The following is an 18,515-nucleotide window of genomic DNA, read 5'->3' on the forward strand; positions in this document are numbered from 1 at the left end:
CTTAATGTGATGGCTACCTGGCTTTGTTTTAGCTGAAGGCTGGTGTGTAGACTTGTGCTCTTAAGCTGTAGGCACCTCTTGCAAGAGAACCACAGTTGGCTGCCAAAGTTACACAGTGCTGAAAGCACTTACTATGGCACTCTGTGAAAGTGGGGTAGATGCCGTTCTCCTTGTTGAAAGTGAATACACAGAGTGACTTTGAAAATAATATTTTAAGGTACATATTCTTATGTTAATCCCCACAGAAGCAAATCAGTGACACTGAAATATATATACACCTGGTAATCAAGATATTTTACTGAATGACAATAAAAACAAAGACTATAAAAATGATCACTTGAGGTGATTTAAGAGTTATTTCAGATCTGAATTACTTCATTTAACTTAACCGACTTTCTTTACAGCTGAAACATCTTAGAGATGAGTTGTTTGGCATGCACTATTCCAACAAAAATATTGACATCTCAAAGGTCACATGAGGTGACCCAAAATAATGTGTATTATAAAACCTTCCTCTTCATCAGCAAAAACAACTTTCTGTTCAAAAAGTCTGGAAATGTCTCCCTCTTTGCTCTCTAACATCATCACACACTGACAGACAACCTCAGGGTGTCGAGGTCCTAAAATGACTCTCCCCTCTCTCTGTGTGCGGCTGCCAATATGCGACACTGCATAATGCAGCGTTAATAAATTATTCATTCACTTGCCATAAGGTACATATGCATTTCTCTCTGCCTTCATTCCCCCTCTCCACTCCTCTCCATCATTTCTCTACACTTACATGACATGAATGAAGCTCCACTGCAGCACTCTGAGGGAAACAGGCTGCTTGTGTTTGTCTGTCGTTTTGGTCCGACACACAAAGTGAAGTCATATTTTTCTTTGTCTGACGCCGCTCTCATATTTTCAGTTTTTACAAGACGTGTGTCTGCATGTGTCCCTCGTCACTCTTTAAAACGTCAAGACTTCTCTTCCTCCTTCGTGCTCGTATTCTGTCATGCGATGATGAACACAAAGGTGTGTGTGTTCGCCTGCAGACACAGCGTGTAAGGAACATCCATTAGCTGCTGAGAGGAGAGGGGATTTATCAAACTTCGGAGGCCGAGACTCATAACTTCCAGCTGTCATTTGTCCAATATCCTGGGAACAACACAGTCCTGACTTACTGGAGATGCTTTCAGCAAACATGACACTGCTGCAGACCAAGTAAACCCCAAAAAACTATCTGAGAGTATAAAATAACCGTCTGCACTTTAATTAAAGCAGATAAGTGAATAATCATGGCTGTTATGCAACTTCAGCGCACAGCTTTAAGGATTTATCATTAATTTTCTAGAGTATAAAAAGAAACTATCTTTAGTCATTTGCATCCTAAATTTAAAAATCAAACAATTTCTCACACGAGCGAGGCCACAAACATAACAGGATTATTGTGCTTTATGAGGACTTTGATCTTGTTTTTATAGGTTTTGTTTGTATTTCCAAGACTTTAAGCCAGTTTATGCCGAGATCTTGGAGCGTGGGACTAGATAAAGAAGCAGACAGAAGATCAAACATGCTGTCAGCAGACTAATTGGTGAGTCAAACTTGTAAACAGGAAATGAAGTCTACTTTTAGAGCACTTCTTTGGTCTTATGACCACTCAAAGCGCCCCTTAAGACAAATACACAATCCAAGATTATCATGCTGATTTTGGGCCAGATTCCCCTCCTCCAACCAGTCAGCAAAGGGCTGACTTGAAACCATGAATATTAAGCATGCCCGACATTTTTGCTAAAAAATTCTGCAGTGTGGAAGTAACGCTGAGGAAAGAAAACAAGCTGACCAATGGAGGAAGCACAACAAACACAGCCACTGGGACAATGTTAAATAGGAAGAGTAAAGGTAGATGGATGTCAGTAATAAAGGACCAGCTTGTTGATTTGTGTTTTACACATCCACTAAAACACACTGCAGTCAAACTGACAAGGAGAGGAGTTGGATCAAAATCCAATCACAATAGCAGTAGCATGTAGCTAACAGCTAGCCACTTTTAGCTTGTTTATTTATTCTAAAGTCACGTTTGACCGCATGAGAGTTAAAGCTTTGAGTAAGGCTGAGCAATCAAGCAATGGCCAGCTTGATTGCAAAGTATTAATCAAAATAATTGAAATTATATATATTCAAGAATTCTTTAGCCCTAATTTAATCCATGTAATATCATGTTGGTTATACTACAGAATGATTTTTTGCTTTCGTTTATTGAAAAATAGATAATATGAGGAACTTAAGCATAATTATATATCATCTTGCTCATGCATTACTGGGGAAAAATGCAATAATCTTTCACAGTGGAGACTCCGGTTGCTGGTTAATCTGTTAGCGTGTGGTGTACAGTTTTGGTCATCTCATTGCACACCACACACTTTAAGAACGAACCTCTTGAATCTGTTAAAAGAAACCCGACGTGATCAGCTATTTGGATAACCATTTGTATCTCTAATGTGTATACTAAGCAAAAAAATCACTAGATATCTGCATTTTTAGTAAATTTGAGCATATAAACTCACCAGGAGGCTGCCATGTTTTGGTTTGCACTAGTAATGTGACGTCACTTTGCCGGAGCGCTCCCCGCTGTTCCTATGCCTAACCGCTGTTTAAACTGGCAGCATGTTTCGCTGCTTGCAGCTATGGGGATATCTGCTACAGCACGCACCGTCACAGCTTTCATACCAGGCACGAGTTTGCTGCGTGTTGGCTTTGTCTTCCTGCTGTCAAAGCCCCATCATTCCTTGTAAGTTTTACCTCAATAAATCTCTCTACAAGATACTCGATTCAGTGTATAGTGGAACCACCCTGGGCACTTTTCAAAATAAAAGGATTATGTACAAATGAAGGGAGTTTCTCCAAAGAAATGCTAAAGCATGCTTTTACTTTAAAAAGCACAAACCAGAAGTGTTTTCATACTGTGATTATCTTTACCTGCAACATTTTGAACCAGAAAGCTTCATAAATAGTAAAGTTTGGAGAACAGCTTTATTAAACAGATGCCTTTCAGCTCGTGGCCTTCATCTGGTTCATCAAGAATCTGATTTCAAACATATTCTACTGATGTGGACGTACATATTTGCTACAATAAGGTAAATATGGCTCTGTATTTATCATTTTCCTGTCTAGTTTGACTGATAACTGCCCGTGGTGCAAGAGAAAAACAGGCGAGGCCTCAAATCTCAAAATCCTCCATGCATGAGATGCACATATCAGCGTGTGAGAGGGAGCCCTGGCTGCCAGTCTAAGTGGCGGTTAGGTAAAGGAACATCAAAGAGCGCTCTGGTCACACTTCCAGTGTGGACCAAAACATGGCAGCCTCCTGGTGAGTTTATAAGCTTATATTTACTCAAAATGCAGATATCTAGTGAGTTTTTAGTGCAATATAAATGTTAGAGATACAAATACCTATGCAACAAGGTGAATTTGTCTGATCATGCAGGGTTCCTTTTTATACGTGGGTGCTGGTTTGGATTGGGGTATGGAAAGGCACTCAAAAACAGAGGATATAGTCCTGGTTAGGGGATCAGTTCCCGGACTCTACTCTATCTATGAAATAAAATATTAGGAGGCAAATATTTCAAGTTTCATCTTACAGTTGAATGAAGATTTTGCTGAGGCCCAGAAGATTTTCAGGTAGCAGTGCACTGAAGTTTGGGAAAGGCTGTGTTAAATAAAGTACAGTAGTGGGTCATGGGCTGTGCGGTTTCCTGTTGTAGTGTGATTCATAGAAAATATTATAAGCAGACAGTGAGGCCTGCTGACCCTGACCTTTGACATCTGAAATCTAATCAGTTCATTCTTGAGTCATGGACGTGGACGTTCTCCGAGGTTTTAGGACACTCCCTCAATGCATTTTCGGGAAATTGCGATTATATAAAGTATAAAAAACTAAAAAAAAATGTCTCTGGTTGTGGGTCATGCTGGCACAGAGGCATAAAAACAGTCGGCAGTTTGAAAATGTTTATATGACTTACAACCTGGAGTATAACAATAGAATTAGATGCAACATTTGAGCTTCCAGCCCTGGTTGTGTCATCATGGGAACATGGCCGCCAAGGGATTGTGGTCTATTTTAAGCCAAACCAGGCACCTGGCTAAAACCAATGTGTTGTGGGATTTAAAAAATGCAGTTTTTCCTGTAATGATTTTTGAAGTTAACTTAATTTTGTTCCAAATAGAGACACCAGAACAGGGAACAATAAGCTGGTTTTGTTTTGCAATTACAACAGCACTTAGTGGTTAAAATGGATAAAACTCTGAGGACTTCAGTGATTAGGCAGTACAATTGAGAAACTTTCCACTGGTCTGATTGGCTGAGTCAAACTCCTGCTGTGATTTAATTGCCTGCTTTGATAAGTCAAACTCAAATGACTGTAAAAGCTTGAAATAAAGCAAAAACTGTCATAAACAATAATGATCCTATAAAAAGAGCCAATGCCATAAATCTGCAGCTGAATCCACAGCCCTTTATATGTGACAGTAAACCTAATATACATTTTTCCTCTCAGAGCAGACACTCAGATAAAAGTGTTCATATAAAAAAGGAAATTTCAACTGGAGCTGAAAATCCCTGGATCTACAGATCATCAGGGTTTGGGGCCTCTTTTGCCCTTTCATTGTATTTTTTTTAATAAAACCCCCATTTCATACAGATCCCAGCCAGCTGCTGTTGAAAGCAGAGCGTTTTCTGAAACCTAATATTGGCAGCAGGGCCTCGAGTGAAAAAAAGAGACCTGACGATGCAGGCTCACAGTAAGGGAGGGGAGACAGATATGAGCGAGAAAATGGAGGCAGCAAAACGGAGGGATTGGCTAAATCTCATCTGGAGGGAGACAGATTCATTGGTGTGGTAAAGGAGGATATGGCGGCTGAAACCTGACCTCCTGGCCAGTGCTGATGAGGCTTACGGGGGCCCTAATCCCAGGATGAGGTGTGCTGCGGCACCAGTCTCTCAAAAGGATCTGTGGGATGTAACCGGCTTGAAAGCTTGAGACAGGCGGGATCCATTTTCCTTCTTTTTCCTCCAGAATCAGAAAAAAACCCTCACAGAGGCCACCATCACTGGCTCCTGGCCAATCAGCTGGATCCAATTTACAAGCAAACAATGTTGAGAGCTTCTCCAGGCCCCTGCAATGAGGGGTTAGCATGCTATAGGGGCAAGCGTATTCCCTGGCGGAGCTGGGGAGAAATCCTTCCTCGGAGTTGAGAAAAAGAGAGGGGGGGACATTCAGGGGGCTGACATTCTTCACAGTTCCAAAAATAGATCTCGAAGCTGGGGATCGGGTACATTAACTGAGGCTAAAACATGGCCTAACAAAACAAAAGGCTGTAGACAAAGGGAGATGCTTGAAGGCTCTGCTGCGCTCAGCTCATAAACTTGTTGGAAATGCAATGTCAGCTCTCTGACAGCAGCACTCTCTAACTTCTTTTTTATACCTTTAACAGCATTGACGGCAGACGGGGATCTATAGCAGCTGTGTTTAAGAGGCGCAAAGTTGGTGATCATAGTGAACGACGAGTGCCAAAAATGTCAGAAAACTGTAAAAATTCAATAATAATCTTACTTGCTTTATCTGAAGAAGAGTCTAAATTGAGTTAGTAACAAGGAAAAAGTTGCAGCACCCTGATACTCTAGTGCCATGTCGTCAAAGAAACTCCAAAGTGAGGAAGGTGATCAAAGTTACCTGATTTTCATAGTTTACATGATTTCTTGGCCATGCAAAGGATCGCCGTTACAGCAGAAAGGCTGGATGAAAATAAGATAATTAGACGCAGCGTTTCTGTGCTTGGCTACAAATTGATTCCATGAAAGGTCTGAATAAAAGTGAAATTAAGACAAAGTAGAAACAGACGGCTCATTACATTGAGAGGCTAAACATTATACCAATGTGTAAAGAAGTCCTTCAAAGGAGTTTCCAGTTTGTATCAGGACAGTGGTTAAGAAAAAGTTTTAAAAAAGGGCTATAGCAGGGGTGTCCAAACTGGCTGCGTCCCATTTTGATTGGTCCACAGCAAATTCTACAAAAAAAAAAAAAAAAAAAAAAAAAAAAAAAGAAAAGAAAAGAAAAATGTCCCACATGGAGAACATGGAGCCTGTGCTCAGCTGTATTGCATGTCATAGTTTCAGCATAAGACGGTGCTAACATGCTAATTCTGTAAACAAACATCTCAACAAGAAAAATATATTGATGTGACTAAACTGAGGCCCCATCCACACGTAGAAGAATTCAGCAGTATACGCAAAAGTTTTTTTGTCATATTGGCATTTCATCCATACGGAAACAGCATTTTGGGTGACTTTAAACGATACATTTTGAAACCGGGTCCCAGAGTGCACAAATTTCTAAACGGCTACCGTTTTGTCTCTGTGTGGACGGCCAACCGCATCTTTCTTGATACGATTACATCACACATAGTGTAGCTCTCTTAGGGCCAAACAGGCCCACCTGAAATCTGATTGTCATCCCCAAAAACCTTAAATTTGCAAAAAAGATGGATACGCCCATTTTGGTGTTTCTCACTTGCGAATCCATCTAGCAAAGCTCCCGTCTGAACCGTCTGGGCCTGGTCAGAAAGTGACAGGACCAATCAGCGTCGAGAGGCAGTACCTGCGGGCACAGCAGAGTTGTGACTTAAGCAAGCAGCAACAAGAGGCCGTTGCAGATATGGTGGAAGAGATTAGCGTGGATGCTGCTAAAGTGTACATTTTATCAGAACTTGACGACATTTCTTCATTAAAAGAAGAACAAAGAACAGCAGTGAGTTGTTTGCTTTTCAAAAACGACAAAAGTCGTACTGACATGTCTGCAGTCGCCACGGTTCGGGTTATGTAGTTCTTTAAGGAGTTACTTCTTCGGTAGGGGCGCAGCTTGGTAGCGGCTACATCATGTGTTTTGTTGCTCTGATTGGCCCGTAAAGATGTGACAGACAGAATGTTCATCCACTCACCCTCCAAGTATTTTTTTTCAAAGGCTCTGCCTTTTCCCAAACACTGTCTATGAGTGGTTTTCTAGATGGATGTGTCAGGTTACAAAAACCTGGAAATGACTGTCTATTTTCCTTGTTAGCCATTAAATAGAGCTTTTAGCATTATTTCAGGCAGGCTACGTGGTCAAGCTCTGCCCCGATCAGCTGATGGCCAGCTGATTCACCCAAAGCAAGCTATTGGCCAATCGCTTTCATGCTGCCTTATTTAAACTGCTCTTGCCTGGCCAGGTTGCCTGCTCTGCATGTTGCTCTTGCAACCCTTCTCCACCCCAGCTCCTCCTTTATTCTGCTTCTGACTTATACATCGCCTTGTGGATATTAAAGTGGCTCCAACATCCTTTTATATTTCTGAATGTAGCCCTCAGTGAAAAAAAGTTTTTACACCACTGGGCTATAGAATACAAGAAATGTCTGAGTATTGGATATGCTTAACCCTTTGTCAGGGAAGGAACAATATATGGTCCCTTCCATGGATGTCCTTAATGCCCTTCCTCACCGCTCTGTGAGGCAGTAGACCCATATTATTTTTCCCAGCCAATAAGCAGAGCTCAGTCTATGTCACAGAAAGTGACATCACAGCATTTGACCAACGGGCAGTGGCTCAACGTGTCTCAAACATCCTGTTTCCTCCAGAACTTGTGAAATGCAGTTTTGCATCTCTGCCCAGCTCCATGCCAATACTCGTAACAAAGTAAGACATTATACAGGTAGAGAGTAGTGCTAAACTTTGAGATAAGTATTGGTTGCCTTGGATTTTTTGCAGTAGGAGAAATTTTAGCGTAAAACTGGAGGCATCATATATGACTATATACCCCTTCAGGATACAGGAGATTTGTATTGTCAGACATCTGCCTGGTTTCTCTAGCAAACATTTGTAATTGCGTTTGCTCTGGGAATTCCTGTGTGAAATTGCAAACTGTTTCTGTTTCATTTCAGATTTCTGTATTGTCTTAAACTAAAGGAAACTGGCTTTCTCTTTGGATAAAGATCTGTGTTGAAAAAAAAATACACAAGGTGTAGATGAAATGAGACATTAAAGAGTGGTGGTGGACTTATTTTACATCTCTGTGGAAATGTAACAAATTTATAGAGATTTCCAAGGTATAACTTGTGAAATAGGTGTGATTTTGGTCTGTTTTACAACCTAAATGGCTTATGTGAGTTTTTGTTTTTACTTAGAGCCCCTTCCTTCCAAAATTGATTCAATACTTGGGATTTTTAGGCTTTCTCATAAGGGGAGAAATGGTATCACCATTACTAATGTAGAAACCTAAAGAATGTCTTGCCCCTGAAGGAACTCAGCATCAGCAAATCCTGCAGTGGAATATAGTGGCTGTAAAGTTCAGAAAAGAAAGCATTTTTGTTCAAAAATGTAATGGCTTTAACATTTTTAAAGACATACCTCCTTTTGCCCATTGCCTGTACTAAGAGTTTAAACAGATATGCCTCTATTCTGCTGCACATTTCTGTCTTTAAGTGTCATTAGATTTTATGATGTTACAGCGGCTGATGCTGACGGCACAAAGAAATGAGTGGGAACCAGCTCCAGCCCTTTCTATTTGCATAAAACAACACTCCAAAGATTTCTTTTTTAATTCTAAGGTAGATAAACCTCAGCCAAAAGTCTTTATTTGCCCTAAAAAGAGCAGCATTTCAAATTCTTGGCCCATACACCTTCTCCAAGGTCAAATTCAAGCACTTGTCAAGCACTTTTATGTTTGAAGCTTTTCCAACACATAAGAGCCACAGCTATAAAGATCTTTCAGAAAGATCATCATTAATTGTATTTTATCTTAATAAACACAAAAAGTGATAAAAAGCAGTAACAACACTACAGGTCTGATTCACTAAAACTGAATAATGCTCTCAGAAAGAGCTTAAAATGTCACATTATTTGCTCCTGAAGCTTCCTTGTGTTTACTTTCTCTATATACAAACTTTTCAACCAAATATCATATCGTTATGATGAATTCAAGCAGCCAAATCCAAAATCTAAGCCCTTCTAATACAGAAAACCAGCACATAGAAAAACAAGGAGCGTTAAGAATTGGGACATTTATCTTGTAAATCAATAGTTTCCAGTAATTTCCACTTTTAACAAAACAACATTGCTTAGAGAGTTAACTAACATAGGAACACTCAGAGAAAATGGCACTATTTTCCTCAAATAGGGCACTCTTAAGAAATGCTTATAGAGGCGGTATAAGCAGATTGGATCACATGGATTAAAATATGAAGCTTTGGCAGGGATCAGATCAGAATCAGCTTATTGAAAATGCTCAACCTCGCCTCCTACCACAGTATTTCTTACATGGCAGCCACACATCCCTACTGCTCAGTTCAATCTTACTCTCGCTCCATGCCAACACCACAAATAAGTGCTTTGAGGGGAAAGTGGGTCCCGAGCTGCTCCATGTAGCAGGCGGATAATAGCATAGCATCTGCCATTTGGAACAGGCTTTTGTCCAAAAGCATCAGGAGTGGACACAATCTCTCAAATTGGTAGTTGCAAAGGAAATTGATCCGGCTTTACTTGAGTTACCTGGCAGTGCGAGTGCCAGTTCTTCTCGGTACACGGACAGGAAACTCTGATTTCATGCAGAGTTTCTGGGCAGAGCCTCTCAGTGTGGTCTCACTCTTCAGACTGCTTTTTAAAAAATGTTCCAAGTACTTGACTTATTCTGTTTCTAGGACTTTTTACCGACCGCCTGCCTTAAGATTTTGCTGAAATCCTTTATTCATATTTATGCAACCTCCAATTTCTACTGCATGAATTTTACATGTGACAAGCTGCATGGATTCTTACTGCCAGTTCTGTTATTTAGTGGGACTCTGCCTGATCCAAGTGTTGTCTTATTCTACTCTATTAGAACTTCTTTCGCCTTTATTTTGAGTGGATAGAGTGGGAAACTGGATGAGAGGAGGGGAGTTGGGTAAACAGGGATTGTTGATTTTAAATGATGTTGATACCCTTATGCATCCTCTCAATCTGAGTCCTCATTAATACTTTAACATTTTGACCAAATTACACACAACGGGAGTGAGCTTTATCGACAAATTAAGCTTGTGTCCATTGACTTTTACTGTAGTATCCTGATGGTATATAGGTAAAGCAGCATGATGATGTGGCACATTTTTCCCCTGCTCCCATTTTCCCTGGATTGAAATAGTCGAGGAACAAGGAAAGATGAAGATGAGAAAGCATCAGGAGTTTCTGACTGGAACATTTCCTTCTTTTTCTTTTAATAACTCAACATGGCTTGTTAGCTTGTTTTACCAAGTGGAGATAGTTGTGCATTAATAGTTTCAATGTTCTCATATCAGGAGTTGAAAATATTAGATAAAATACAAAATAATAAGTCAAAAAGGTCAAAATATGACTTAAATTTTAAAACTATGAATCTTAAAGCTCAAATTATTATATAAGTCAAAATGATGAGTTGAAATGGTCAAAGTACAAAATAAAAAGTCAAAATCCTAAGTTTGAGTCCTAATTGTAAGATGCAAAATTGAAAATACAAGATTAAAACACAAATTTATTTTTTTCCCACATTCCTGACTTCTTATTCTATTATTTTTACTCTTTACTTTTTCAGATTTTATCACTTAATAAGGATATTTTAAATCATCAACGATGAGTTTACATTTTTAGACTTAAGGAAATCTGCAGACCCTATGCTGATGGTCCATGACAGAAATACTACATAATTTTGCAGGCCAGATTCAACTGCTCCACGGGCCAGATTTGGCCCCCAGGCCTTGAGTTTGACCCCTGTTTTAAATACATGGTCTCTCAGCTATGCTGGGTTAGGGTTAGGTTTCTAAAACCCAACTATTGCTATACATCTATGGTTGCAGCACACACCAGCATGCACTGGGGTGCAAGGGTCCTTTAGTTCTTGCAGCCCCAGTGGTTCAGTTTGATGCTCGTTGCTGATGTGCTTTGAACTTTTGTTGCCCCTTACAAGAATTGATGTATATTTCTGCAGTGGTGATAAAGCAAAATGACACTGCATCACAAAACCTACAAAACTTGACAGCAGTGTTAAAGTGTGAGTTATTTGTGAGTTTCAGAAACGAAGAATTGGGTCCTTCCAGGGTCTACTTTCCATGCTTGGCTGGAAAAGAGCCACATACCTGAGATGTGGATGCATGCATAGAGGACTTAGCCACAGTGCAGGAGTGCTGCCAAACCAGTAGGCCATTATATTTTGACTCCTCTACTTTGGCAAAGACTCACTCCCATCATAAAAGTGGTTATCCTTTTTCTCCTAACTGGACTAAACTAAACTCTCAGAGTCAGCCAAGTGATTGATTAATGCTCTAATTGTTTCAGTAGAGGCATAAACAACCTCCTGCCGTGACAGCTCTGAACCTTTACTCTACAGGTGACTCACTTTTTGCAGGAGCTGTAGTCAGAGCAGCGGCTCAGCGGCACACGGATCACGCAGCTGGAGAATGCCACAAACAATGCATGATGGTCTCGATCCAACTCGAGACCCAGCACCCTCCTGTCCTCCCCCCGAACGTTGCATCTAAGAACACAGAAAAACACAGAGTAGCAAGATCAGACATTTTCCATTTCGTTTCATTTTTTTAAAATCAGCCCTACAGACTAAAAGCAGAGTCTGAAAATTATACAGGAAGCCGGCTGTGAATCAAACTCCATGCAGATACACTTCACAAGCTGTGCAGTCAAAAAACAAAAGGAGACACAGGAAGAAAAAGAAACATCCCCTCTAGCTGTACAGGGTGATGCAAAGTGTTACAATAGAAGGAGACGTGGGTGGGCAGAACACAGAGGGGAGGAGAGAAAGCAAGAAGGAGACAAAGAAAAGATAAGACAAAGTAAAAGAAAGACACAAAGGAAAGAGACAAAGGAAGCACGTAAAATAAACACAGAGAGAAGAGAGGAGAAGCAATTCAGACATTTAATACAACAATGTCTGACTTGTTGGGGTTGTAGACGTCGATATCCTCCAGGACTTGGGTGTTGAAGGATGCGTTTGCTCCCTCAGTGCTGGCCAGGATCTTTAGCACATGGCCGTTGTCTGAGCCCAGAAAAATCACTGTGTGGTTCTTATACGGCCCCGCAGATGTGTCCACAGCAATCTGGGTCAACTTGAATCTGCATTAAAAACAAAAACAAACAAGAAGACAGATCATTATAAATGCAACTATGTTAAAAAGCTGCTTTGAATTTTGGGCCTAGGTAGATTAATCTGAGTAGACCGCCTCAGCCAGGAGCAAAGAAATGGATCTAAATGGCTTCAGTGTTATCTCTGCAGGCTGAAGGACCCAATGTTTGTGCCAGTAACTGGCTCATATTGTTGTCCTAGTGTCTGACAGCATAGTATTCCCCACAGAAACAGACCTTTTGTTATGATGCTTTGTTTAGACCAGACATGGGCTCTACTTTCTCTCCTCAATGTCCCCAATTTCTAGGACAAAAGGAGAAACAATACTTTGCAAAACATGTAAGATTTTTGTCTGTCACTGCCTCAATCACTTTATTTTTGTGCTTTAGATTTAAACGACACAAGGAAAACACCAAAAATACGAAACAACACAAACCAACACACAGGAGTCGTCAGTGGTAGACCAAAAAAATTTGTGTTGCAAGATAAAATTACTGCTTTTGTCAGCTGTGTCTGGATGCTTTGATTGTAATGATGGGATAGTTGTTTCTTGTTCCAAATAAACATCCTACTCTTGCACTCTTCAAGAGCTTAGATCTGGCCCAAAAAAGCCATATAGAGCTGACTTCAGCCCATGCATGATCTCACCTTGCCTGGCCTGGCTATGTTTGCAGAACCAGAAAACCTGAAGATATCTTAATGAGCACAACACAGAGATGTGTACTACATAACTCAATGGCATATTTATCAATTACCATTTAAAAGTCTTTCAGTTTGGGGCACAGATGGTCTAGAGGTTAAGTAGGCAGCATGCACATGGGCAGCCCTGGTTCAAGGCTGAAAAGTGACTCCTTTCCCGCATGTCTCTCTCCCACTCTCCCATCCCTGTTACTGACTATCTACTGTCCTCGTCTGTCAATAAAGGCATAAAAAGCCACATACATACATCTTTAAAAAAATCAGTGTGTTCCAGGCGTTATATGTGCTTCTTCAAGGTGACGTATGGAGCAGTCAATCCATTGCTATGCAGATGACACTTATCTATATGTACTGAAATTAGGTGAATGAGGAAGCATAACAAACACAGCCATGGCAAAGGCAGTACACATGAAACATTAAGCTAGACATGGAGGACTGTTATGTAAACAAAAGACTGCCTCTATCATGGGCTGAATATTTCCCACATTGCAATCATTTATTCTTAAAATAGAGGTGGAAACGCTTGATATTAATTGGGGGCACCGAAGTTGTAATCCTTGCACTGCACCTGGTCCATCCTGATTTCACTCCTCAGTGTGAGAGCTCAGGCTGTAAGCGACTACCAGACCCCAGTATGAGCACTTATTTCTCAAGTCTTGGTCATGTGTCAAAAACGTTTTAATTGCACAGGGAATGCTGGGGTTGGACCATCGCTGTAAAGAGTAGGATGCAGTCTGTCCAAGCAGAGACAGGGATGAAATAACCTTGCAAAGCAGATGCTGTTTCCGTGTTTCTCACTGGTGAATCCATCTTGCAAAGCTCCCGCCTGAACCGTTTGGGCCCGGTCAGAGAGTGACAGGACCAATCAGAGTCGAGGGGCAGTAATTTTGGGCACGGCAGAGTTGTGACGTAAGCAAGCAGCAACAAGAGGCCGGTGCAATTATGGCTGAAGAGATTAGCGTGGATGCTGCTAAAGTGTACGTTTGATCAGAATTTGACAACATATCTTTGTTAAAAGAAGACCAAAGAACAGCAGTGAGTTGTTTTCTTTTTAAAAACGACAAAAGTCGTGTACTGACATGTCTATAGTTGCCATGGGTTGCGTTATGCAGTTCTCTATGGAGTTTACTCCTCGGTAGTGGCACACCTCGGGTTGGGCTATGATGTCACATTTTTTGTTGCTCTGATTGGCCTGTAAAGATGTGACAGACAGAAAGTTCATCCAGTCACCCTCTGAGTTTTTTTTTTCAAAGGCTCTGCCCTTTCCCAAACACTGTCTATGGAAGGTTTACCAGATGGATGTGTGAAACAAATCCCTCTGGCGTGTCAGGTTAGGGATGAAACGTATCCCACCAAGAGTTAAAAAGTTATCATTAGAGGAGGGGATATCAGAAACAGAATCAGGGATTACCCCCCTACAACCCCATCTCCCCGCCAATTTGCACTCCTGATTGTAAATTTATCAGAACTGGACAATATTTCTGTGTTAAAAGAACCACAATGAAAGCTTTTCTTTGGAAAATATGTTTTTGCTCTTCTTCTGGGCAGCTTCAGTAAGAGTTTGATGTACCATTTGGCTCCATTGATAGTGAATGATAAAAGCTGCTGCTGCCTGTTAATCTTGGGTTACATAGTTTACTATGTCATGTTTTGTTGCTCCGCAATAAATGTGGCAGACAGAAATTTGTCCAATCCCCCACTAAGATTTTTTTAAGGGTCTGTTGTTTTCAAACACCTCATATGGGGTGTGGTTGGGATGGATGTGAAACATGTCCCATGCCATGTATATGTGAAACAGTTTATCTGCCAAACCAACTTTGACATTCTACCCCTAAGGATATTGTTGAGGCCATTAAAACCTGACTTTTGGCTATAAGCGGAAGCAATCTCACCTTGTAGTTAGTTTAAGCATTTATTATGGCAACATAACATGTTTTGCATCAGGCTCTGTCTTAATCACTCCTCGCAGATTTTTACATACAGAGTTTGAGGAGTGGTAAGATAACAGCTTAAACCCCCAGTTGGAGCCAACAGGTGGAGGTGGGTTGAAAGCGAGAGCACAGTGCTGATCCAGGACAGAGCAGAGGAAGAGACCGGAAATCTTGCAGCTTAAATAGACCACTAATTTAGGAGGATGTGAGGATGTGATTTGATTGAAATGCATGTCATTGTTCTCGAGATTATAGTTTCATTTATGTGGATCCAAAATGTACCTTTAAATCATTTAAAAATGTGACAAACAGGCCCCAGCTTTAAAATGATCAGTATAGCTCTAGCCTCCATGTAACCCATCCGTGGTGAAGATCCTTTGAATCAGAGCTGTCACATCTCTCGTAGCTGACGTAAATGAAGCAGGCTAACAATGCCAAATGTGCTTGTTAGACTCTCAGCTTTGTTTTGTTTTGTCAAAGCCGATTTCCCATGGTAAACTCAAGTGGGCGAATACTGAGCTCATTGTATAAAGCAGCAGAGTGATCAATCACTTCATCCACCAACCCTCTGTTCACATCCTCCATCGCCTACATCCTTTAATCCCTCCATCCCATTAATTCATCTCCCAGTTTATCCCTCCACCTACAACTATTCAATCGATCAAACTGCCCTGTTGTTGAGCAACTTTGTAATCTCTTTTCAGGTTTGAATTTTCTGAAATGTTTCTTTATGAAGAGCTGCTTCATATTCATCCAGCCCCACAAGCTGACACCAGGGAGCTGCCCAGTATTACCACAGTCTAAAGCTGGTTCCAGTGGAAGCTGTGAAGGATTAGGAGTCGATCTCAGAGTTCACCTTGAGTCTGCAGCTTGTTGACAGAAGGATAAGCTTTATTCATTCATTTTATCTCCCTGCATTTTCTCTCTCCAACCCTGGGATTTGAACAAACAAACTTCCTCTAATAAACCCAGTAATGTATTTGGCAGCACATCCTTTCTAGATTCTTCTATAAAAGGACGTCAGCAGCGGCGGCCCCTGCGCCCTCACCTCACCCTCGCTCTGTCCCACGGAGGCTGCTGTGTTTACCCACATGGACCTGACTGGCACGTACCGGCAACGGCTTGGTAGTATTGCGTGATGCGTTCTGGTTAGATTTCATTTATCTCGCTCCTCTCCGGGGAGAGGCAAGGCAGATGTGATGTTTTTGGCGCCAGATGCGAAGCGGCGCATGTTTCCCCAGTGTGGAGCCGCAGCGGTATCTGGCTGGCTGTCAGGCTGGCTCTGCTTCAGGAGGCATGGAGGAGCCTGTGTACTGCCTGCCTGTTTGTAAACCTGTGATGTGTATCTGCTGTGTGTACTCTAGAGCTGGGAAGGATATCTTGTTTTTAAGATACACGGCTATATTTTCAAATTAGACAACATCCTCAATGATATCTAATAAGGCATCAGTTTGATTGATATGCAGATGACACTCATGCATATGTATCAACAACCTTGCTCTTTAGTGGCCCATCCAATTTTCCAAATGTTTCTAATGTAATCGTGCAGTTTTGACAGTGCGTTCACTCTGTTTCGGTCCAAAAAGTCACCAAAGATAATGAAACTTTTAAACTTTTTGATACCACTTATTATTAAAATAATTGAGATTTTATCATTTTGAAACAGCATTCAAGAGTAAAGACAATTTTCACAGCCTCAGTATTTGAACATGTGGCCATTGTTTTGACAAATTAGACCAGTGGCTCTAAAGAAAATATGCAAATAATATTTTCAAAAAATTTTTATCAGTTGGAATTGATAAAAATGTTGCAGTTTGGACCCTTGATTGACAAATTATTGGAATAAGGAGAGTAGACAAAACGATCATGTTTAAAGACCCTGTACAGTGAAAATAAAAAAATGCTACAATCTGAATTGAGGAAAGCACTCACGCCATGAGCCTGCCTCTTGACCTTTTGTTGACCTTAGAAGAAGAGAAAAAGTCCGTTTTCTGGCTCAAATCTCTGTTATGATGCTTTAAATCAGTGATACTCAACGTGTGGCTTGAGAGCTACATGTGGGTCTTTTGTGATCATTTGTGGCTCTTCTATGTCTCAGTTAAACCATCATTCCCCCATGAAAACCTTAAAAAAAGGGAAACTTTGACCTCAGAAATTATGCATTGCAAGTCAAATTAATCTGTTTTCCACACTTATACAGTTGACTTTAAATGTTAACCTTTATTTTTGTCAGTATAATTCCTTGCATTTTTCCCCCATTTTTGCCACTTTAAATCCATTTTCACTGCTTTAAGCCCACTTTTGTCACTTGTTTTGCCACTTTTAGCCAACTTTTGCCACTTTTTCACCAGTTTTTTTCCTCTTTAATCCTGCTTTTTGCATTTTTTCTCTTTTGATGCCACTTCTTGCCCATTCAAGCTAACTTTTGCCATGTAATACCCCGCTTTTCCCCATTTTTGCCACTCTTTGCTGCTTTTTTGTCCATTTTACCCACCTCTTTGCCCATTTTAATCACTTTAACACTCACTTTTTGCCATGTTTTTGCTGTTTTTTGACAATTTTTGGCACCTGTGACTCAATTTTTGGTAACTTCTCACCCATTTTTGCCACTTATTCTCCCTATTTTTTTTTTCACTTTCTACCCATTTTTTTTTACCGTGCCCCCTTTTGCTGATTTTGACCATTTTTGGGACCTTTTAGTTTTAATGCCACTTATCACTACTAAGATTGTGGCTCTTGCAAAGGCATTTTTCAACAATTTGGCTCTTTAGTTGAGGAAGGTTGAGTAACACTGCTTTAAATGATCCGTAGACCACTGTGGCTGTTGGATTTTACAAATTTACTTCACAATGAACAATAAAACAGCATTCAACTGACTGTTAACTTTCACGAAAGGCAGTGACATCAGCTAACAACAGACTGTACTGAGATAAACTGTTCTGTGATTTTATATTGTAGTGTTAGAGGGGCGGGGTCATTCTCCACTGTGGGCTCATGACATCATGAGCCCACATATTGGCCCCGCCCACATGAAACCAAGCCAGGAAAGATGTGCTAAACTTTCTAACGGTCTAAACAGTCTAAATCCAAAATTCAGTCACATGTAGATCTCAGTGCTTTCCCACGTTTAGCAACCATATTCCAACATATCTACTGTGTTAAGACACAAATTTTGGATTTCATTTTACAGGGTTTTTAAGAAGAAGCCCTGCATGCATATCAGACCTTACATCACCTCAGTGTCTCATGCTAACGATTCAATTTAGGAAAATTTCCAGAAATTTCGCTGTCTTGAGGAAACCAGCTTCTAATGCTCAAAAAATTGAGATAAAATGTTGAAATTGCAGGACGAATAACAAAAAACAAAATGAACTCATTGTGCTGGGGAAAAAGGGTAGAATAATGTTTTTGGTTGTATGTTTGCCTGGGCCTTTTGCACATTTTAAACTTCTTAGCACAGTTTTTAAGGCACCCATTCACAACCCACTGAAAACAGCTCCGAGACACACTTCTTGATGCTGTGCCACCAGACTGTTTTTAATGTTGTTTATGCTAGAATCATAAAAAGTTTTTAATTCTGGTATTTCAACCACCATTTGTTATTTCAATACAGAAAATAATATCAAAATATATAATAGAATTGCCATTTAAGTGATTATTCTTAACTTGTGATTTTTGAGCCATTCTGCGCCGCTCTAGTGTGCAGCCTCTTCATCTGATATGATTAGAT

The 18,515-nt window shown here is 40.5% G+C and overlaps 1 protein-coding gene across 8 annotated transcripts in view; it reads right to left on the reverse strand.

Annotated features, from left to right (window-relative positions):
- sema6e (sema domain, transmembrane domain (TM), and cytoplasmic domain, (semaphorin) 6E) overlaps positions 1 to 18,515 on the reverse strand; it is a 355,217-nt gene that overhangs the window by 73,599 nt on the left and 263,103 nt on the right. For all 8 annotated transcript variants that reach the window (XM_041793576.1, XM_041793570.1, XM_041793577.1 and 5 more), the window contains 2 exons: positions 11,969 to 12,145; positions 11,415 to 11,552 (listed from right to left, as the gene is read on the reverse strand). In XM_041793576.1, coding sequence (XP_041649510.1) covers positions 11,415 to 11,552; positions 11,969 to 12,145 — 315 coding nt within the window. The remainder of the gene's footprint in view (positions 1 to 11,414; positions 11,553 to 11,968; positions 12,146 to 18,515) is intronic.

The sequence above is a fragment of the Cheilinus undulatus genome, linkage group 8, assembly GCF_018320785.1.
Source record: "Cheilinus undulatus linkage group 8, ASM1832078v1, whole genome shotgun sequence".
Lineage (NCBI taxonomy): Eukaryota > Metazoa > Chordata > Actinopteri > Labriformes > Labridae > Cheilinus > Cheilinus undulatus.